Here is a 19,625-nt window from a genome sequence, read left to right on the forward strand (position 1 = left end):
TTAAAACCTTCGCGATAGTTAAAACCTTCGCGATAGTAATAAAATATAAATTGCAAATAGTCTGATGTGTGCTGATACTCTGAATACGTCAACTAAAGATTAGAGTAATCAACTTGTCAGACTGACTTCGTAAAAATGATATTACGAGATATTCTACAGCGACCAAAAACCCAAGAATAAACCATGATTTAAGAACTTTGATTAATTCATGTCTAGACCTTGACCGTTTGTATGTGTTACTGATCCTATCCGTATAAATGAAATTTGAAATCCGAAAATAAACTAACATAAACCAAAAATCAAGTCTTTATAACACTCGCTCACACGTTACGTATACTTTTTTCTGTACTAATAAATTTTCCGATTGAACTATAGCATGTGGTGGAAAATTTGTACGAAAACTTTAATTCTGAAAAACATTATCAAACTTTATCCTACATCAAATAGTATCACAGATACTAATAGTTAGGATTTGTTAATCAGTCAAATGATGAGAGCAAATCATTTTTATTCACTCTCGATCATTGTCCTTATCACACTGGGGGTGATTATTATCCTGGCCACTACTCTGCTGGTTACTTTGTTTAATGATATTAACCAGAGTATCCAGTCTCGTAGGATGAGCAATTTGTAAAACCATGTGAGCTTCCTCGAGAATTAATAAACCGTTGTGGGCATCGCTAGCTGATAAATTATGAGCTGATACCACGTGACGTCTCCAAGCAGCGTGGGTAGGTAGAACCTGTACAAGATCAAATGAAAAAAAAATATGAAGTTCACGAGAGCAAAGAAATACCTACGAATAAACAAACTATAGATTAATGAAAAATAAAAACTATAAAATTAAAATCTAACGAATCAGACCTGAAAGCACCACTTGCAGTTGAGCATTGGCGAGATAGTGTGAACAGCTTTGATGTGTCGCCTTCTGAATCCCCAACTGGTATAAGCCCGATCACAAAAAGGACATGGAAAAGGTGGATAAGTAGGACCACCTTTGATGACTTGAGATTCTTCAGAAGTATTGAGATTATTATTGGAATTCGTTGTATACGGAGGGAATGCAGGTTGTGAAATATTCGGATCATGATCAGAGGGAAAATTGAGGGGTTCGATTGCAGAATCAACAGTTGGGTTCACAGGGGAGTTGGACAAATGTAAATAATTAGATGGGTGCGAAGGATTCGGATTTTTTACAGCTCCCTGCACAGACTGTGAGCTCAGATGCTGCGGCTCCGATACAGGAAATGGACTCGAAATGTCTCGAGCCTCAGCAATTACAGTTACCATGGGTTTCGATGATCCTGGAAGGATGTGACAATTTCAATTATTCAACTATCATTTTGATAGTTCCTATTTCCAGAGATTTCATCGAAATTCATACGTATGTACACCCAGCTAACAATCGTAAATAATCCAGGGAATGAAAGGTGGAATTTTTAATTGAATAGAAAGTACAATGCCTATATCGGGACCAAATCATGGCAAATTAGATTAAATTAGAAATGTAAAACACATTTATTTTGCGCCAAAGTTATAAGTGTACATACATACATTATACATATACATATATAGTTTATTACCAATAAATCATAATCATTGGTACGCCGCCGATTGGATCGAGCATCTAAAATAATAAAAACAACAATACAAACACACAAAATATAGCAATAATAATTCAACGATAAAGATGAAACAGATGTAGAAGACCATTCAATCAATCCACGAGAATTCTGATGAAGACTACTCGTGATTCAATATCGTAATAATTTTTGTTTTTCATCATCTAATTGTTATGTAGTTTTGTTTGTCAAAATGATAATTCTTCAGTTTTTCTTCTACTCAGCTTTGAAAACGTGAGTTCATTTAAAGTATTCATTGCAAATGAATTTTCACTCCTAACAATCCTTTTCAGTCCCCGCACAGTACTAAAGCGTAATATCAGTACGTGCGTTTAATTTGAAAGACAATAATGAGAATAATAGTAATAAACAATTAAGCAATAATTAATTAATTAATTAATTAATAGTTAACATACCAATAATAATAATTTCACAGGATATATTGCTAGTTGACTTTATCGGCCAATTACTATGGGCAAACAGAGAGTTATTTTTGTTTATTCCGATACCTATTCTTATTAATAGGAATTTGAATAAATTGATTTGATACTTAAACATTTTCTACAGTTTGCTATTCTATATTAGTACGTTACACTAAATAATCTGTGAGTTCTCATAATATTAAATATATACCTATAATAATTAACCAGCCATGAGAAGAAATGTAACAAGTGAAGTGTTGATGGTCTATTACCCTAGAACACGACAGGAAATTTCGAACGTAATCTTGTCCCTTATTTTTGTCTCCTTATGGTTGGCCAAATACAGTTCGTTCTAAGTGTCCAAAAACAGTTCTTTTTCTATGATTCTATAGGAATGTGTTTACATTACTTAAAATCACTATAAGTATAAAAAATGTTTCACGAGCCGGCGCGAACTTAATATTTTTTTCCTGCAAATTAAAATAACGATAGTTTCAAGCGCTTACTAATAGGCACAGGATCTGTATATCTTATACCGACATTGATAAAAAATATTTTCAATTAAATAACACACACAAGGTGTTTTTTTCCCTCCAAGATAGATGTAAAGGTCGGTCAAATTACACCTTGTATAATATTGATCTGATAATATAATATGCTCCTGTTAGGTGTTATTAATATAATTTAAGCAACGATGGCTGGCGGTTGATATTTACTTTTGATATTCCTAAAATTTTATTGAAGATTGGCGATGTGGCAAAAACTTTTATGACCCTTATGTTGATGCGATTATTTATGCCTGAAGGCACATGGTACTGTATTATAGAAATATTTATGTGGTTTGGTTCAGTTTACCCTTATTCTTCAATAACAAGATAAAATGAAATAGTACATTGGAAGAAGAATTATATTAGAAAAAAGAAGGTACGTCTAAAAATGAATAAGAATTTTAAGTACAGTCGCGAGTTTCTTGATTTGTCTACATGGGTGATCACTGCGTTTATAGAAGTTCAATAAACCGTAATTTTAACTAAATAAGCGTAGGTGTTGATAGCGAAAATACGTGAAGAATTCAAGTTCGAAATTCGACAACAACGATAAATTAAAGTAAATAATAATTCGTTAACATTAGATACTAACAAATGAATAAGCTTTACTTTACTCTAGCCAGTGAAAACGTTTCCGTTTTGTCACTGACTTTGAACGCCCTAGTCATTGCGTGTAAATCGATCGTCTTTGAAATAAGTACCTTTTCAAACCTCTGTTACTTGTATCAATTTTGGTTACACAATTTTTCCATGCCTCCTCCCATTCCAAACTATCAGAGGCGATCCCGCTGAAGTGAAGCAATACTTCTCTTATTAGGTGTATTTTGTTACTGTCAAATTGTTGCTTTCCCATTTTCCCATTAACATTGCAAAGTATTCTTTCTTCCGGTGTGAATAATATTTTCATCAGATCACAAGCCAGGTGATCCATGGGACGTGACGTTGCCCAAGTACCAATGATGTCTGGACTGGGTAAGAGATCTGCATAGGGAAGCTGTTGATAGGCGTAAAGAGCCACGGGCTTGTCGTCCGATATACCAGAAATCCCAGATAGTCCAGATAAACCAGATATGTCTTCAGCAGGGCTGTTCCCAGACCCTGCCACACATCAGCACATCGCTGTTTAGCGAATCACACGACACACCAAGTGGTAGACACGAGTAGTAGCAAACTTAGTAGCATGTGGTGCAAGATATTTCTATATACGAGCAATGTTACCGATCAATTTCTTGCTTCATGGTTTCAATACGGCTTTTACAACGTAATTTACGTTTCTTGCTCACCAACGTTCATTAATATCTACAACCACTGTGTGTGGGAGTGAAACTCTTAATGGGAAGATGGTCCAAGTATGTGAGACTCCTACAGTATATTTTAATATTCATACACCTAATAAAAGCCACGCTACATTACAATGCATTCTCACAGAACCACCGAATAATTGCCTCAAAGCAAGAGATACTCAACAACAGCCATTTCAGCTCAAATAAGAAGAAAAATAAATAGAAGAAAAAACACTACTAAGTAGGAGAAGGAATCGGAAAGAATGGCGGTGATAGAGGGTACAGGTGGCCTATTATACCTAAAGTAACAGCAATGGGAATGTGTGGAACACTTAACTCGACCTAGCAGCTGCAATCAACGACATTTTAGATTTTGATCATTACCACCTCTAAGGATGAACTAATAAAATATATGTGACAACCTAAGCTAGTGTGCAGTAAGGCAGCGTGCGACGAATATAAAACATCACGACTAATACGATTTTTTAAAAGTAAATTCTCAATATTTATCTTGTGTGCGGTATACATATAACATTGGCAAAATATAATGTGATAATAAAGTCAAACAGGTACATCAGGCAGTTTTATTTATCAATTCATAAGTAAAGATTGTTTATGTGACAGTAATATGAGAAATAAAACTCACCTTGCATCTGATCATCACGTTGCCCTATGTCTAATCGCTCTAGCACATCTTTCCTGACAAGCGAATGTTTCTGAAAGTCTTCCATGTGCATCTCAACAGGCTCTGTCTGAAACGAATAATATATTAATCAGGTATATTCTCAAAATCGAAATCACGAATAATCAGGAGATGATCCAATAACTAACTTTCATTTCTAATCTCAGTAGAACAGGATCTGGTACAGGATCTGGTTCTTTAAGATTTTGTTCAACGGTGGTGGTAGATGTTTCATCTGAATTCTCTGTCAGTGGTAACTGCGGGGTCAGTGCCTTTTCAAGAATTGAATTATTCTGTTTTTTTCCAACCTTCTGTTTCTTTTTGGGCACCTCCTCTTGAACTGGTACGATATCACTTATATCAGGGTTTTCAAGATCTACGAATCTTTTATAAGACTCTTTGGCAAACATATCACCCCCTGATAGACCCCTGATCTTTAGCGTCTCTGCAGCTTTAAGTAATGCCGGTAAATTTTGCTGTTCTATGTTCACCTCTCCTTTGTAGATAAATATAAGGAGCGCTTCTAGCTCCCTGAAATGAACATCTTGTAGTATGATCACCGGATGCTGACATGGATTGGTCTGAAAAAGAATTTGGAGATCTATTCATATGGATCTATGTTTTTTGCACAATTAGATTGTATCATCGATTACACGTGCATAGTATTTGCCAGAATTTGGAGGCAACTCACAATGATGTTGAATGTAAGAGTTAAGTAATGTGTTCGAGAAGTATTTGTTAACATTATCGAAATAATAAATGCTCGTTCATCTGGGTACCTGGAAAACCTTCTTGAAGAAGGGACTGCTGGCAGATAGTATAACTTTGTGGGCTGTTAAGCACTGCCCATCGCTTGCCAGGGTCACATCGACAAGACCTTCTTCTTCCCAGAGGCTCTCGAAGCTGGTAGCAATGTTGTTCAAGAAGCTGTTCCACTTTAGGCATATTTGATTGGACATTTTACGATGGTCCAAGGTGTGTAGCTTTTACAATTTAAGTGAGGGTTGACGTGACAATATTAGCTGATTTATTTTTATTATTCACATTGAATGAGGACAGTTGCTGTCGTTCAATGGAACCACACGATAATAACACAGCCTCAGTGTTTTCAACACGGTGGCTGCTAATCACCACACGACCATAGAACACAGCAACACCACGGGATCGAACGAAAGGGAATACACAAATACAACGAATATTCATGGCACACCACTGATATCAATGCACACACACACACGACACTTCTTGTGATCAAACACCAATCTCGATTATCGATACAGCAAACGAGCTCCTTCGACAGGCGGCTGCGCTATCGCCACTCGAAAGCGCGTTCAAATAATTCAAATCATGAATGGATAATGATCCCAGAAGGTGTCGTCCTCAGTTAGTAATCCTTGGAACTATTTCGTTCAGGACAGGCGGCAGATTTGCGACTGTTTCGCGCCAGCCAGGCAGTTGTTGGCTTTTGTGATGTGATGATGTATCTCCAAGTTTAAAGTGTCATTCATCAGTTTGTGAGAAAGTGGCATTTAGAAGGATTAAATCCAAGGATAGAGCTGATAATGAGCGAAACGAGAGGGTATGTCAATGATTACAGTTTTAACAATGCACGCAGAATTGTCGTTTGTGGGATCCTTCACGCTTACAGTGTTTGATTCAAAATATTTGTAGCTTATTTTTAGCAGCACTTTTCAAGAAAAAGATAAAAATAAGCGCAATTATGGTAAAAACTAATTGAGTTTCAATTGATTTCCTTTTCAATTCTTGCTCTTTATTCTTCTACAATATCACAAAATATTAGCTATGGTTACGTACGTATGTACATACATTTATCCATGGATGACAAGATTGGATATTACATACCTTTTGTATCAAATATTTTCCACTAATCCAGCAGATAAAGAGAGCATTTGATCGACCCCTGAGTAAAATCCCATTTAAACACTTACAATTATCCAGAACTCGTAAATTACAAAGGTTTATTCTACAAATGTATATTCGTCTATTAGTATTTGTTTTTATGTACATGTCAAATCAACATCAGTCATTTCTCAAAGTTTGCCATAAACTCTACCATCCATCTGTCGTGTGTATAGTTGAAACCAATTATTTTACCTACGGAAGTTTCATTATTTACGTTTAAAAAAAATCTGGACCAAAGTGTACTTGGCATAATGCTTATAATTATATTGCGTCATAAAGTAAAAATTGTTTCAACTCATGCTAAGTAACTGTTGGCAAAATCCAAGACCTTTCATACCGGGGCAACTTTAACTAACTAAGGATTTTTTATTTGTCTCGTGCGTTCAGAAGTATGGTTTGATGAAGGTAACCAATTCATGATTCAGATTGGCTGAAATTATTCTATCTAGAAAGTTTAGAAAAAATAAAAATTACTTGTTCGTCTGCTATAAAATTAATTGCTGGGAAGTCATCAATACAAAATAAACAAATCAGGTTCACCACCTCAGGATTAAATATCACCGTTGACATTTTTGTTGAATATTTCATCGCCAGGATTATGATGTGAAGCAGGTCATACAGATAAGACGTTAGATATATAATTCAAAATGTCGTCACTCTTTAGTATTCTCATGTGATCAACACCTGGGAATTCTTGGTGATAAATTTTTGGGTGATGGTCACTCTGCCAATACAAACAACCTTTTAAACTCCGAGCATTTACCGTCCCATCTCCATCTCCGAGTACAAGCTTTGGGTAATCTTCCAACTTGCCATAAGACAGCCTGTAAAAATATTCATAAATGACTTAATTTCCTACTTGTTGCTGTTATTTGATGTAGCGATATCCAAATTCCAAACTAACTTTTCTACCGTCCCAACTGCAGAGCCATGCAAACAATGGACTGTTACTCCAGGCGCTTCAAAATTCATTTGGTATTTCTCTGTATCCTTCCTAAACTCCCACCCATTTGGCACGTTTATATCTCTGAAATGATAGGCCCATGTGGTCGAATTATATCACAAGTCCGAGTAAAAAAATATCAGTGGTTCTGCTACACAGAGGGTAGTAATTCTCACATTAGATACTGCTGAAGATCTGCTAGAGTGTAATTTTTACTTGCTGTTTCAACTAAAACTTCTGTATCTTTCCAAAACAACTTTGAAGGTAATAGCCATCCCAAACTTGGATTTGTAATTTGTTCTTCTCTCAATGTACTTTCTCGTAGAAAATGCGTTCCAAGATTATCACCTTTGTAAACGTAAGATGGTATGGAAGAATAAATTGTATTCAACGATGGATTTTGAAGCAAAGAGAGACCTGATGGTATTTTCAATTATTTTCTTACCACTTACCAATCGCAAATACTTTGATGGCCTTAACAGATCCCCCCCACACTCCTGCTAAGGTTATTAAGGATTCAATATAATTGTTTTTCCACTTTTGAGTTTGTCGCTGCAAAAAGAGTAGACTCATTGGTCCACCCATACTATGGGCAATTAGTGTTACACGCTGATTATTATTCATTATATATGTTTCCTCTACTAGAGTTTTTAGCTTGACAAAAAACTCCTCATTCTCATCTGCAAATATATTAAGTGTTTCAAAATTTATCTCTGTTTTTTAGATCAATAGTAAGCTTTTGTTTTGTATCGTGATTATTTTATTTGGACTCACTTGGGCCTCGACGGAAATCATAAGGAGCTCCACGTATTGAAACATTTCTCACATATCCTAAATTGTTAACTAGCATATTTCCGATATCCTTGAAATATGATCCTGGGAAAGCTTTACTTGGATCAAGATATTCGACAAAAAAGGGATCTCCCCATCCAGGTATTCTGATATCCACTCCTTCTTGGTTATATGATTTTCTTGTGACATTGTCATAATTCAGAACCATATTGTCGATCTAAAAACAAGATCTCCGCAAAGTTCGATTTTTGTCAAAGCTTTGTTGGTTTATTATAGTCATTCTGAACTTTATGAACGCTTATCCATACCCAACATCCAATGGCATACGGAACAAGGAGTTCCAAGTTAAGCCAAATATTAAAATAATCATTGGACACTTTCTCACAAGCATAGTGAATGACCTTTGACTTATTGAGTTTTGCTTCAACCTGACTCCCACCATCTCCGGGAACTTGAAAAAAAAGTAATGCTGTTACAAAACTTCTCTCCTTTGATCGAATCAAATTATTTTGCAACCTCTTAAATGTTCAAAATAATATAAGACAATGACAATAGATGACAACCTTAAATATAAGAAATTAGTGAAGAAAACAATCCATACTCAATATAACTGGTGATCTTTCCTTAGCTTGATGCTGCCAAGCTTTTCCTTGTTGTAGATAGAAGAAGAACAAAGTAACATTCAGTAGAGAACACGTTCTCATTTTTTGCTGACGTAACGATGTGTTCTATCAATGTCTCGATAGAATAAACTGTTGGTTATTCTCACTTTTTGCTTTTTGTCCACTGATTTTCAACTCACTGTCAAGAGTATATTGCATGTATAGGTAATGGGTTGTGTATTTATAGCTGTAGCACTCACCTATGTTGCAGCTGATCACTATGATACTTTTTCTCTAATAATAACGGCATGCGTTTAAAACCCACGTGGTTGTTGTCGTCGAATGTTTAGATGAATTTTCTACGCATCAGTATCGGTCGAGCTTATTTGGTCACCGCGACATGCGAATACGATAAAATCAGTTCTTCTATGCCAATGTGCAATCTCATACCACACAACAACACAAGTCAACTCAGGGGGGATTGACGTACACAAGTACTTTTTTTTCTTCATTGGGGCAAGGACGACTGATATACGCCAATGGAAGACGAGACGGTAAGTCACGTGATATCGACAACCAACCATGAACTTCAAAGCAGATCTGATGACTACTTGACAGTCGTCACCATGTGTTTTGGACAGCTTTACTTTACATTTTTATTGATCAATGAAAGGGATCATCGAATATCGGGATGTAAGGAAACCAATCTATGAACAACCCTGAGGAAATCATCCTTCATAGATTTTATCTCTTATCAATTCTACAATGTAATCGCGATAATATCAGGGGGACGCGTAATAAGGAATTGTTATTCAAACAGCTGATGATTCAGCTCAACAACATCACTATATTCACGACTATTATGATCACTATGATCATAATATTGTTCGAGATACTTGTGAACTCTCGCTGCTCATAGCCTGCATTTCATGTCGTAATGCAATCGTTAATTGAATAGATATGTCACTTTTTGATTCATTGCAGCATCATCTCTTTCACTTTAAACAGAGAGGGAAAGGATCAATCTAATAACATTATTAGAAGTCTAATGTGTACGATAAAATCTAACTGACAATGAATCACACTAATTCCATCCGATGAACACAGATCAGTGGAATTATGATACTAACAATGTAAACTATAATCTATTTACGCTAAGTTGATAATCAATCTTGGATCTTATTCAGCCCTTCTTAAAAACTCATAGACGATCGAGCAAGCTGTATTATTTACATGATATAATCCTGAAAAGCCGGAATAACAAGGCTATAGAAGAGTCAATAGAAGTTTGTTAAATCAATCGAGGATTAGAATTTGATATCGTACCTTTCTCGAGCATCACCCACGCAATCTTCCCATTATAATATTCGAATTTATGAGAAACACGCATGCGTATGCTAAAAATTTCGTCTTGCATCTTAACGCGAAACTTCCCATTACTTCCTGACGTTTCTGTGCTTTCGTACCTGACTAACTGCAGTCGTCGTCTGCTTGCACCATAAAAATATTAGCGACGCGATCAAAATAAATAGGAAAATAATAAAAGATATATATAAAAAATAATCAGTGAAATAAGACTTTTACTCAAAAAATGGCTGACGTTAAACAGGAGCATAAAAATGCTGAAGATGATGAGAATTATGCTGTTGGGAATAATACCGATCCCAAAAATATGCAAGAACTGACACAATACGTACGTAACCTATAATAATATTTCAAACCTACTCGTGATCATTACCCAATGATAAGAAAAATTCATTATTTTAATTTTCTCCTTCTAATTGCAAACTTCTCTTTTGATCTATCCAGGTTCAAACGTTGCTACAAAGTATGCAGGACAAATTTCAGACCATGTCTGATCAAATCATCGGGAGAAATATCCTTTTTATCAATAATTGACTAGATACACTTCAAAATCCAATTGTACTGCGATGCTCGATATGAAAAACTTACTTTGGATCAAATGTTCATTCTTCTGTAATTTTTAATGTAATCCTTAACAAAAGCGTGTACTAGATGAAATGGGAAATAGGATAGATGACCTGGAGAAAAATATCGCTGATCTAATGACACAGGCTGGAGTGGAGGGTCCAGATAAGTGAACAAAGAACAACGAAAGTGGAGTTAAATCGTAACAATTCATAAACACACCATACACAATCGTCTTCAATTTATACCTACGTACCTATGCAAAGTTATTTGTCAAGAGTACTGCAGGCATAGAAAACGATGTATTTTAAACCATTTACCTAATAAATGCACTGTTTTTTTCACTTAACAATTTATCTCATTTGAATTCTAAGGCTAGTCACTATGTGTAAGATATACTGTGGATTACGGAGGATGTGAGGGATTTTTGGTAGTTGGGTGTAGGGGGAACTGCCTTCAGACTGAGTCTGCTTTGCTGTGATTTCTGGGTGCAGTACTTTATTGGGTATTCCTGTAACGGGGTGTAGTATAAAACCATAAATAATCGTTTTTCAGTTTTCAAATCACATTGTTTTATGTCTGTGTCTCACTGGCATTTCTTGGATTGATTCAGAGTCTGATTCCTCCGAACTCTGCCCGTAGTCCTCAACCCTCACAGAGTCATTGGAGTTTGTAAATCCAGTCTTCAAAGAATCCTGAAAAATTTGTTCCAATCTCAAATTTTGAGACTTTAAACTAGCAATTTTTATCAAATATCTTACCAGGGATTCCGTGGGCTGGTTTGAAGGTCGTTTAAAAATTATTGGAGATGATGTAAACCGGCTAGCTAAATTTGTGAGCGAGTAAGCTTGCCTAAACGAAGTTCTTCTGACGGTATCTAGTCGTGTTACTGAATCTGGTACACGCATCACTTCCCTAAATTCCTGTGGGATTTAGGGTTCAATAAATATTTTTAGTTCACAAAAGAGCCTGTTTCACAAATGAAGTATCGTAATTTTACCCCATTCATATCTCCTCGCGTTACTTGAAAGTCCTTTGAGCCAGGGAGAGAATTACCGAATTATCGTATTAAAATTATTGAATGATAAAAACCATTGTAACTATTTAATTCTAAATCAATTGCATGCAATGTTTAATAGAATTAGACTTGGCACCTCTAAATCCTTAGATTCGTCAATTTCAGCCAGGTCCTGATATGCTTTAGTAAGAAGCTCAATAGCTTTGGTATGAAAGCCAAGTTCTATGGTGACAAAATCCAACAGGACTGATTTGACATCGTGTAATTTTCTTCTTTCAAATGAATCGATCTGTTCCTCCAGACCTTTCACAACTCTTGATACTTCAACAGTAGCTTTCATTAGCTCAGACTCAGCTTGAGACTAAATGCGATCAAAGTTAAGGAAATGATCTAATTTTAAAAGTGTTCACGCAGAAAATATTGAATTGTAAGGATACGATCATCTGACGATTTCGAGGATTACGTTCTCTTAATTTATCCAAATGTCTTCGTCTCGTTAGTTCTTTATCCCGTGCTGAAAATGTGTTTTTTACGTCTTCACGAGCGTGCTTGCATATTACGGAGTACTGCGATAGTGGAGATATCACTTTAGTATCGAGTCTCTGAACTTCAGCATCTCTGGAATCATCATAATATAGTTATAGCCAATTTAATTGATTAAACAATAATATTTATCGTTATACCTGTAATCACCGATCACCGACATCGTCGTTGCGAAATTCGCGAGACCGTTGCTCAGGGATTGATTAATATTTTCAGATTCTGCATAAGTTTGGACGACTTTTGCAACTTCGTCATTTTTATCGCGTAGTCTAAAGAAGAATTCAAAAAATCGTGTAATATTACAATACAAATGAACCAATTGACTGAATCATATACTAAATAAAAATCTTATACCTCGCAGTTTTTCTCGTGTACGCAGCAAAAGTCGTGCATAATTCGGCGAAGTGTTTTTCAACACTGGATATTCGTTCTTGAACAAATTTAGCCTCTTGTTCGCTGTGAAGTACAAAATTTCCGCGATAAGCCGGATGAATATTGACCTAATTATTTACCACTTATTTAAGTCTTCTTCAATTACCCACCAAATATGATTCTGTGATCTTACTCGTAGCATATTTTTTATATTTTTATTCTCTCACGGTTGGATTGCGATTAATTTACAGACACTTCTTTAATGCTGATACGAACCATACTGTTTTGTTTATAATGGAGTAGGCATCAGTTGCCTAGCGGCAGGTGATATACAGATGGTACACTATAAATATTGGGGTTGATATGGTGGCCGACCAGCTATCGCCTGATGTCAGGCGTATAGCCACTGTACTTGAAACATTTTCATTTGAATTTTCAACCCAAATTTCGGAGGTACACAATTCTCGAATTTTGTGATATACAGCTAGTTTTTTTTTATTCGAAAATATTTAGAAAAAACATTACTTACATACAACTATCCATAGGAACTAAATTAACATGTAACAATTAGAATAACAAAGTGTCGGTGGCTATGTTGTGAAAAATAATAATAAGATAAAATGTTAGATTTTGACTCCACATGATAACATAATCGATATGAAGTCTCGTCGTTTTTGACTGTATTCAACAATAGGTGATAATAATCTTTATATATTTAGACAATGGATTTTAGAATAGAATTTTTTTAAACTTTTTGAAGATTTTCTTGACGAACGAACGGTCTTCACCCGGAGACGCGGAGTCTGATACAGCACCTCCATAAATGTCAGAATCGTCGATCGGAGTCGCCGTCACAAAGACAAGTCCCAAAATAACGAGAAACAAGATCTGTAATTGTAATGAATAATAAATTAATGTATAAAATTAAATGAATTGACCCGATTTAAAAGAGAGAGAGTAAAACAGATGGAAAGCATTGAAATCACTGACCGTTGAGAATTTCATTTTTGAGTTGGGTCCTTTTGTTGGTTGACTAGTCAGACAATCAATCGAAACTTGAGACGTTTCAGTTACTACCGTTCACTGTGAGAAACTCAGTTTATCTGTCGCCTATTTTTCGAACCGTCCCTTAAATAGTGAAAAGATTACAACATCCGCGACGCGCCATGACCGCTGATTTATTCGGAGCCGAATATTTTCAAAGTTAATGTACAACTATTGCTACGTAACAGACGGTAATTTGGTGGAGGGGATCGTATGGAATTTCCTGTATGAGAACGTTATATTTTTCACCCGAAAAATATTGTGAAAGAAGAATGGCACCGCTGTTGTATAAAAAGAAATTATGGATAGTTTTCACGGATGATCATCGTAATAATAATGTGTTGAGTTTTATTTACACGAAAAATATACATAATTTCAAACTTCATCGATGAATCATTATTCTTATGTTTATCTATTTTCTTGATCTTCTCGGTATTTAACAACGGCAAATGAATGCCCGGCTCCAGTTCCTACGAGCTGTACCCTTCCAAGTTTTGGCATTTCAATTGGCACCGGTAATCGGACATCTTCTTCGGTTCCGTTGCCGCAATTCCCGTGCTCGTTCCAGCCCCAAGTAATTACAGATCCATTTTCTGTAATTCCAACACGAGAAACAAATTTCATAATTAATTGAAAAAAAAAAAATTTATGATCATGGCATTATACCTGTAAGAGCAACGTTATGCTCTGAGCCAACAGCGAGTTGGATAAAATGGCATTCTTTATTTTTCACCAGTTCCGGTATCCAGTTTCTTTGAAATTTGTTTAATTCCGCGCGTCCTAACTGCCCGTAGGTGTTTCTGCCCCAGGCGATAATTTTTCCATCTATTTTGACGGGAAATTATTACGGACAGTATAATGTACCAAAATTTTGTCATTGGTAAAAACATTTAATATTGATTTTTCGAAATGATCATTAGCATCGCAGGCCTTGTTCGAAATTTCCGCCGCCATAACGAACTTTGGAAACTTTCGATATTCGAATACGAAATCAATTTCTCTAATGATTATTTGTCTAATTATCAAGCATTCATCGGCAGTATACCATGCAGCGCGGCGGAGTGCGTCCAACCCGTAAAAATTTCTCCATTCAATCCAATGTTGATATTTTCCAATTTCGAAGGACTTGCAATACTCGGATATGCAATTGGATCAAACCCCAACTGACCATGTCTGTTGTCTCCCCATGCGTACAAATTCCCCTGATTCGTTTGAACCAATGTATGATGTTGACCACAAGCGACAGATTTTATCCCAGATAAATCGTGCACTGGAGAATTGATGAAGAGAAAATGTAAGGAATACTGTATACATGAATTTATCTAAAATTCTCAATGTTTAACATACAAATATGCTGTGTAATTTTGAATTTACGTAACCACTCAAAATTACTGAAAGTTTTGTGAGGCTTGAATAATTTTTGCAATATTACTTTAAGATCGTAGGACATGCAATGTATGATCACCTTGAGTGAAAGTGTGTATTTTTCTCACTGGTTTGTTTGAGGAGTCAATAACTCCCAATTGACACTTATTACCGTTGCCTGCAACGAGTAGTTTACCACTTATTGTAACTACGGCAGAATGACGGAGGCCCATTGATACTTTTTTAATCGGTTCTGATTCGAAATCTTGAAGATCGATTTTTTCCGGCGATTCTATAACAGCCTTATTTCCAATTTTGGAACTCCTCACTCCCAATTGTCCATAAGCATTCGATCCCCATACGTACAAGTTTCCCTTGTTATCAATTGCCATTGAACTATCCCAGCCGCAAGCGACGTCGACAATCACAACATCTTTGAGTTTATCGATCAGTTCGAATTCCGAGAGATAACTTTGACTCCCTGGTATTCCTGTCTGCCCCTTAGCATTCCAGCCACACGAATATACATTCCCATTTACGTCTAAAATCAAAGAATGCCCAGCTCCACCAGTCACTTTCTTTATTTCAATTTCGCTCTCTATCAATCCAAGTACGGCGTTTAAATTTACCGCCACTGGGCTCACACATTGCTCCGATTCTACACTCTGCCCAAGTTGGTGGTGAGAATTTGCACCCTAATATTATAAACAAATGGCAATGTGTTATTGCTCAGTTTTTAACATCTCGCATACTTAACGCGTTATTCTTCATACTTGATCAAAGTTTTTTCAATTCAATTGCAGGATAAATGTGATCTATTGGATTATTCTCACCCAGGAAAGCAGATCGAACCTCGTCATGATCTTGAAATGTCACGTGTTCCACATGCGTAGCTGTCAATTTTTCATACTACATTTCTTATATTCCAGGTAAAATATATCAATTCATCTAGGGCCACTATATCAATTAAAAGACAATTGTTCACCTCATTAAATTCCTGATCATTTCAGGTTATTCATCAGTGACGTCGTCTGCTCTTTAAGCGCGGCGATTCTGAACTGTCAGATTTTTTTATCGACTGTAATTATTTGGTGAGCATTACCGACAGACCGTCTTCTGATCGGTTAGGGCCTCTTTTATGGACCTAGATTACGTTCTCAACATTTATGTGGTTGTTGTTCATACAGAAAGTGACATTTGAAACATGTTTGTGTTGCCGGTGAATCGAATTTTAACCTGAGATATAACGTGGTCGAAATATTTCATAATTACTATAAAAAATTCATGATGGAAGATACGATACCGAAGTTCGATCTCAAGGAAATAAAATGTGATCTTTTAAAAGCTATGAAAGAATGTTCTCAGAGAGGGTTAACACACTCTACAAAATGGTAAGGTTCAACACATTTTTCTAATTTTCTGCTTCATGGGGACTTGATTTAGGACTTTTCTCATCTAGGCTTGCGGAGCTCAACGTTTCACTGATAGACGTCAAGCTTGAAGGGCACGACGTGACTGTAGATGTCAGTTTCACAGACACAAGTGAAGATGAAGATTTGTACTTGTTAGCTAAGAGCTACTTTGACAACAAGGAGTATGATAGGGCTTCATACTTCACAGCTCGTTGTAAAACACCTAAAGCAAGATTTCTACACTTATATTCACGGTACTTGTCAGGGGAGAAGAAAAAGATAGATGATATGACAGATTTACCGCCTAATCCACTGGATAACGAGAATCTTAAACAGCTGTGCGCTGATCTGCGGAATTATCATTTAGCTGGTAATTTAGATGGCTTTGGTCTCTACTTGTTTGGAGTTGTCTTGAAAAAGTTGCACCTAGAAAGAGAAGCAATTGATGTCTTTGTTGATTCCGTTCGAAAACAGCCCATGCATTGGGGAGCCTGGTTAGAGCTTGTGGCTCTTGTTACCGATAGAGAAAAACTAGAGAATTTGAGTCTCCCTAATCATTGGATGAAAAAGTTTTTTTTGGCACACCTCTACCTCGAATTACAACTCATAGATGAAGGCATGGCTGTCTACTGCGAACTCCAGTCAATGGGGTTTGAAAAAAATGGATATGTGCTGGCACAGATGGCAATTGCCGTCCATTATAAACGAGGTGGGTGTTTATAGGTTGTCGACTTATTTGTTACTGCAACGATTCTTGCTTTGAAGTGCTAGTGAGGTCTGGATTTATTTTCAGACGTTGATGCCTCTATAGAAGCATTTAAAAGGATAATAAAAGATGATCCTTACTGCCTTGACAATATGGACACATACTCGAATTTACTTTATGTAAAGGAATTAAAAGTCGAATTAGCACATTTAGCACATAGAGCAACTAAAATTGATAAATACAGACTAGAGACTTGTTGCATCATAGGTAACTACCTAATATTTTTAAACACATCTCTGCAAGATTCTTTCATGTTTTTTTACTGAGGAAAGGTGATTGTACACAGGAAATTACTACAGCTTACGAGCGGATCACCAAAAAGCAGCACTATATTTTCAGCGAGCCCTGAAGTTGAATCCACAATATTTATCTGCTTGGACTTTGCTCGGACATGAGTTTATGGAAATGAAAAATACAAACGCTGCCATTCACAGCTACAGACAAGCAATCGGTGAGCTGACTTTGGATCGAAAATAATCGTCTACTACTAAATAGTCTCTAATACTGTTCTCCCTATTCAGAGGTGAATCGACGAGACTACAGAGCTTGGTATGGCTTAGGTCAGACCTACGAAATTCTCAAAATGCCCTTCTATGGTTTATATTACTATAAACAAGCACAGCTACTCAGGCCACATGACAGTAGAATGGTACTTGCTCTGGGTGAAGCATACGAAAAGCAGGAAAAAATACAAGATGCTTTGAAGTGTTACTACAAAGCTTGCAATGTAGGAGATATTGAAGGAATGGCTTTGATAAAATTAGCCAAGTACGTCAGCATTGATTATCCGACCTGAAAGTATAAAATCGATATCTTCTTAATGAGAAGTATTTGATCTCACAGGCTGTACGAAAAATTGGGAGAACACGATCACGCAGCAGCTGCTTATACAGAATTTGTTATGGACGAGCAAAGACACGCTGAAAGGACTGACTTGAGTCATGCTTACAAGTATTTGACTCAGTATCACTTGAAATTTGATCAGCTTGAACAGGCCAATCATTATGCTCAAAAATGTTTGCAATTTGACGACACCAAAGAAGAAGCTAAAGTCCTACTCAGAACTATTGCCTATAAACGATCTAAGGTCACGGTGAACCCTATGGTGGTGAGATGATCATGTTCGATAATCCGTTCTCTATGTTTCCAATCGTTAGACCCACTAGCTTAGAATATTCGTGAACACATTAGCATCTGATAATCTATTTCAATTTCAGATTGAGGATATGAACGAAACTGATCCAGTAGGAGGTGATGTGAGCAATCGAACAGAAGGTACACCAGGTAATCAATCAAGTCCTATGAACCTTTCTTTTACCCCAACACAATAGTAGAATTAATTGATACTAGGTTAAAAAAAGTGATCTCTTCAGATACAATGTCATTTGTAAATATAAATCCGTCGCCTAAATAGTAACTCATTACAGTTCATAGCGAAATTTTAATAATAATTATCTACACTGTATATCTTTGAATACAAAAATTGAAATCAAAGCTGCTCTAGTAATTTTTCCAAATCAAATTTACTACTAATTAAATATTCTTCGAAATTCCATATTCAGTAAGTATTCTTGAAATTCATTCAACAATTCTTTGAATATATTCAGGTAATTAATCACCTTTGATGTTTATTACTTTAACGATGATGCAATTCCAAGTGTCTATTGAACTTTTGCTTCAATCCACATTTGAATCCGCTATTGTAGGATTAGCAAATTTAATAACAACCATTTAGGCTTTGTAACTGAATTACACGGTCTCGAGAAATCATGCACCCGTCTTTGAGGATCAATCACTGTTGCAATTACGGATAATACCGCATTTCAGGTAAAATTGTTTCTGTTTATTCACATGTCGTCAAAACATTAAGTTTAGGATTTGTATGTACATCGCTAATAAATACTATTATATACATTTTTGCGTCAACACGGTTTCGTACTAATTGATTAAAATTGTTTCTATATGTACAAATTTCGAACTCTTCAATCATTATCACGAGCTCATCATTACAGCTGTGGAAAATAGATTAGGGTTTCCATGATATGTGTTCCCCACAGCATGCATCGATGGCACGTTGAAATAGTTTGTCATAGGTACCCCCATTGATACAGGTGCAGGTGGAGGAACAGGTTGTGATGAAGGATACGTCATAAACGCCGGATATTGATAATATAAATGCCTCAACTGCGGCGGGGGGGAATTAGGCGGGGCGTAATATGAGGTATACATAAACTGTCCTGATTTCCCAACAATTCCTTGATAATTTGGCGGCGCGGTACATTGATTGTGAATTTGTTGAGTTTGCATATAATTATAGCTTGCAGCTGTCTTTACATGTAAATTGCAAGGCAGATTTTGT

General features: G+C 36.2%; 6 protein-coding genes across 11 annotated transcripts; 2 read left to right on the forward strand and 4 right to left on the reverse strand.

The window, feature by feature from the left end:
• Positions 1-113: 113 nt before the first annotated feature.
• Positions 114-6,130, reverse strand: LOC105692216. 2 transcript variants are annotated; one of them, XM_012411274.3, is made up of 5 exons: positions 5,337-6,130; positions 4,707-5,138; positions 4,522-4,627; positions 865-1,304; positions 114-742 (listed from the first exon to the last, which is right to left on the reverse strand). In XM_012411274.3, the coding sequence occupies exons 1-5, from the start codon at positions 5,514-5,516 to the stop codon at positions 512-514; spliced, it is 1,389 nt and encodes a 462-aa protein (XP_012266697.2). In that variant the 5' UTR covers positions 5,517-6,130; the 3' UTR covers positions 114-511. The 2 variants fall into 2 exon arrangements, with proteins under 2 accessions (XP_012266697.2, XP_012266698.2); XM_012411275.4 differs by lacking the exons at positions 114-742; positions 865-1,304 and adding an exon at positions 1,495-3,690 and having other exon boundaries at positions 5,337-5,866.
• Positions 6,028-19,181, forward strand: LOC105692217 (cell division cycle protein 23 homolog). Its single transcript, XM_012411276.3, has 10 exons — positions 6,028-6,136; positions 15,892-16,017; positions 16,099-16,179; positions 16,276-16,479; positions 16,548-17,209; positions 17,294-17,473; positions 17,553-17,717; positions 17,788-18,034; positions 18,110-18,374; positions 18,484-19,181. Exons 4-10 carry the CDS (start codon positions 16,373-16,375, stop codon positions 18,595-18,597), a joined length of 1,740 nt encoding a protein of 579 aa, XP_012266699.1. The 5' UTR covers positions 6,028-6,136; positions 15,892-16,017; positions 16,099-16,179; positions 16,276-16,372; the 3' UTR covers positions 18,598-19,181.
• On the reverse strand, positions 6,307-9,234 carry LOC105692218 (phospholipase A2 group XV-like). Of its 2 annotated transcripts, XR_001103398.3 has the most exons (9): positions 9,078-9,234; positions 8,817-9,016; positions 8,524-8,666; positions 8,198-8,432; positions 7,876-8,103; positions 7,600-7,771; positions 7,385-7,507; positions 7,024-7,304; positions 6,307-6,925 (listed from the first exon to the last, which is right to left on the reverse strand). XR_001103398.3 is itself a non-coding variant. In XM_012411277.3 (8 exons), exons 2-8 carry the CDS (start codon positions 8,917-8,919, stop codon positions 7,094-7,096), a joined length of 1,215 nt encoding a protein of 404 aa, XP_012266700.1. In that variant the 5' UTR covers positions 8,920-9,016; positions 9,078-9,234; the 3' UTR covers positions 6,307-7,093. The 2 variants fall into 2 exon arrangements, 1 of the variants encoding a protein (XP_012266700.1); XM_012411277.3 differs by having other exon boundaries at positions 6,307-7,304.
• LOC105692222 (heat shock factor-binding protein 1) lies at positions 10,258-11,095 on the forward strand. Its single transcript, XM_012411281.3, has 3 exons — positions 10,258-10,510; positions 10,627-10,693; positions 10,831-11,095. The coding sequence occupies exons 1-3, from the start codon at positions 10,409-10,411 to the stop codon at positions 10,917-10,919; spliced, it is 258 nt and encodes an 85-aa protein (XP_012266704.1). The 5' UTR covers positions 10,258-10,408; the 3' UTR covers positions 10,920-11,095.
• On the reverse strand, positions 11,089-13,896 carry LOC105692220 (CBY1-interacting BAR domain-containing protein 1-B). Of its 3 annotated transcripts, XM_012411279.3 has the most exons (9): positions 13,670-13,896; positions 12,850-13,567; positions 12,662-12,763; positions 12,448-12,576; positions 12,202-12,382; positions 11,901-12,125; positions 11,747-11,779; positions 11,508-11,669; positions 11,089-11,441 (listed from the first exon to the last, which is right to left on the reverse strand). In XM_012411279.3, exons 2-9 carry the CDS (start codon positions 12,879-12,881, stop codon positions 11,310-11,312), a joined length of 996 nt encoding a protein of 331 aa, XP_012266702.1. In that variant the 5' UTR covers positions 12,882-13,567; positions 13,670-13,896; the 3' UTR covers positions 11,089-11,309. The 3 variants fall into 3 exon arrangements, with proteins under 3 accessions (XP_012266702.1, XP_048508248.1, XP_048508249.1); XM_048652291.1 differs by having other exon boundaries at positions 11,089-11,669; XM_048652292.1 differs by lacking the exon at positions 11,747-11,779 and having other exon boundaries at positions 11,089-11,669.
• On the reverse strand, positions 14,043-16,371 carry LOC105692219 (secretion-regulating guanine nucleotide exchange factor). Of its 2 annotated transcripts, XM_012411278.3 has the most exons (6): positions 16,074-16,371; positions 15,922-15,981; positions 15,189-15,783; positions 14,769-14,993; positions 14,390-14,548; positions 14,043-14,316 (listed from the first exon to the last, which is right to left on the reverse strand). In XM_012411278.3, the coding sequence occupies exons 2-6, from the start codon at positions 15,946-15,948 to the stop codon at positions 14,132-14,134; spliced, it is 1,191 nt and encodes a 396-aa protein (XP_012266701.2). In that variant the 5' UTR covers positions 15,949-15,981; positions 16,074-16,371; the 3' UTR covers positions 14,043-14,131. The 2 variants fall into 2 exon arrangements, with proteins under 2 accessions (XP_012266701.2, XP_048508246.1); XM_048652289.1 differs by having other exon boundaries at positions 15,922-16,370.
• Positions 19,182-19,625: the final 444 nt, after the last annotated feature.

The sequence above is a fragment of the Athalia rosae genome, chromosome 3 (genome assembly GCF_917208135.1).
Source record: "Athalia rosae chromosome 3, iyAthRosa1.1, whole genome shotgun sequence".
Lineage (NCBI taxonomy): Eukaryota > Metazoa > Arthropoda > Insecta > Hymenoptera > Athaliidae > Athalia > Athalia rosae.

What these genes read in the sequence shown, in the direction of transcription:
- LOC105692216 (XM_012411274.3), bottom strand. Translation starts at nt 5,516, where the DNA reads ATGTCCAATCAAATATGCCTAAAGTGGAACAGCTTCTTGAACAACATT. An exon ending in TCTTCAAGAAGGTTTTCCAG is followed by an intron (nt 5,139 to 5,336) that starts GTACCCAGATGA and finishes ATTCTTTTTCAG; the next exon opens with ACCAATCCATGTCAGCATCC. An exon ending in ACGTGATGATCAGATGCAAG is followed by an intron (nt 1,305 to 4,521) that starts GTGAGTTTTATT and finishes ACATCCTTCCAG; the next exon opens with GATCATCGAAACCCATGGTA.
- LOC105692218 (XM_012411277.3), bottom strand. Translation starts at nt 8,919, where the DNA reads ATGAGAACGTGTTCTCTACTGAATGTTACTTTGTTCTTCTTCTATCTA. An exon ending in AAGATCACCAGTTATATTGA is followed by an intron (nt 8,667 to 8,816) that starts GTATGGATTGTT and finishes TTTTTTTTCAAG; the next exon opens with TTCCCGGAGATGGTGGGAGT. An exon ending in GATCTTCAGCAGTATCTAAT is followed by an intron (nt 7,508 to 7,599) that starts GTGAGAATTACT and finishes CTATCATTTCAG; the next exon opens with AGATATAAACGTGCCAAATG.
- LOC105692222 (XM_012411281.3), top strand. Translation starts at nt 10,409, where the DNA reads ATGGCTGACGTTAAACAGGAGCATAAAAATGCTGAAGATGATGAGAAT. An exon ending in TGCAAGAACTGACACAATAC is followed by an intron (nt 10,511 to 10,626) that starts GTACGTAACCTA and finishes TGATCTATCCAG; the next exon opens with GTTCAAACGTTGCTACAAAG. An exon ending in TGATCAAATCATCGGGAGAA is followed by an intron (nt 10,694 to 10,830) that starts ATATCCTTTTTA and finishes AAAAGCGTGTAC; the next exon opens with TAGATGAAATGGGAAATAGG.
- LOC105692220 (XM_048652291.1), bottom strand. Translation starts at nt 12,881, where the DNA reads ATGCTACGAGTAAGATCACAGAATCATATTTG. An exon ending in CTCGAAATCGTCAGATGATC is followed by an intron (nt 12,126 to 12,201) that starts GTATCCTTACAA and finishes GATCGCATTTAG; the next exon opens with TCTCAAGCTGAGTCTGAGCT. An exon ending in CGCGAGGAGATATGAATGGG is followed by an intron (nt 11,670 to 11,746) that starts GTAAAATTACGA and finishes TAAATCCCACAG; the next exon opens with GAATTTAGGGAAGTGATGCG.
- LOC105692219 (XM_012411278.3), bottom strand. Translation starts at nt 15,948, where the DNA reads ATGACGAGGTTCGATCTGCTTTCCTGG. An exon ending in GGTTCGATCTGCTTTCCTGG is followed by an intron (nt 15,784 to 15,921) that starts GTGAGAATAATC and finishes TTATAATATTAG; the next exon opens with GGTGCAAATTCTCACCACCA. An exon ending in GCACTCCGCCGCGCTGCATG is followed by an intron (nt 14,549 to 14,768) that starts GTATACTGCCGA and finishes CCGTCAAAATAG; the next exon opens with ATGGAAAAATTATCGCCTGG.
- LOC105692217 (XM_012411276.3), top strand. Translation starts at nt 16,373, where the DNA reads ATGATGGAAGATACGATACCGAAGTTCGATCTCAAGGAAATAAAATGT. An exon ending in CAGCTACAGACAAGCAATCG is followed by an intron (nt 17,718 to 17,787) that starts GTGAGCTGACTT and finishes CTCCCTATTCAG; the next exon opens with AGGTGAATCGACGAGACTAC. An exon ending in GCTTTGATAAAATTAGCCAA is followed by an intron (nt 18,035 to 18,109) that starts GTACGTCAGCAT and finishes TTGATCTCACAG; the next exon opens with GCTGTACGAAAAATTGGGAG.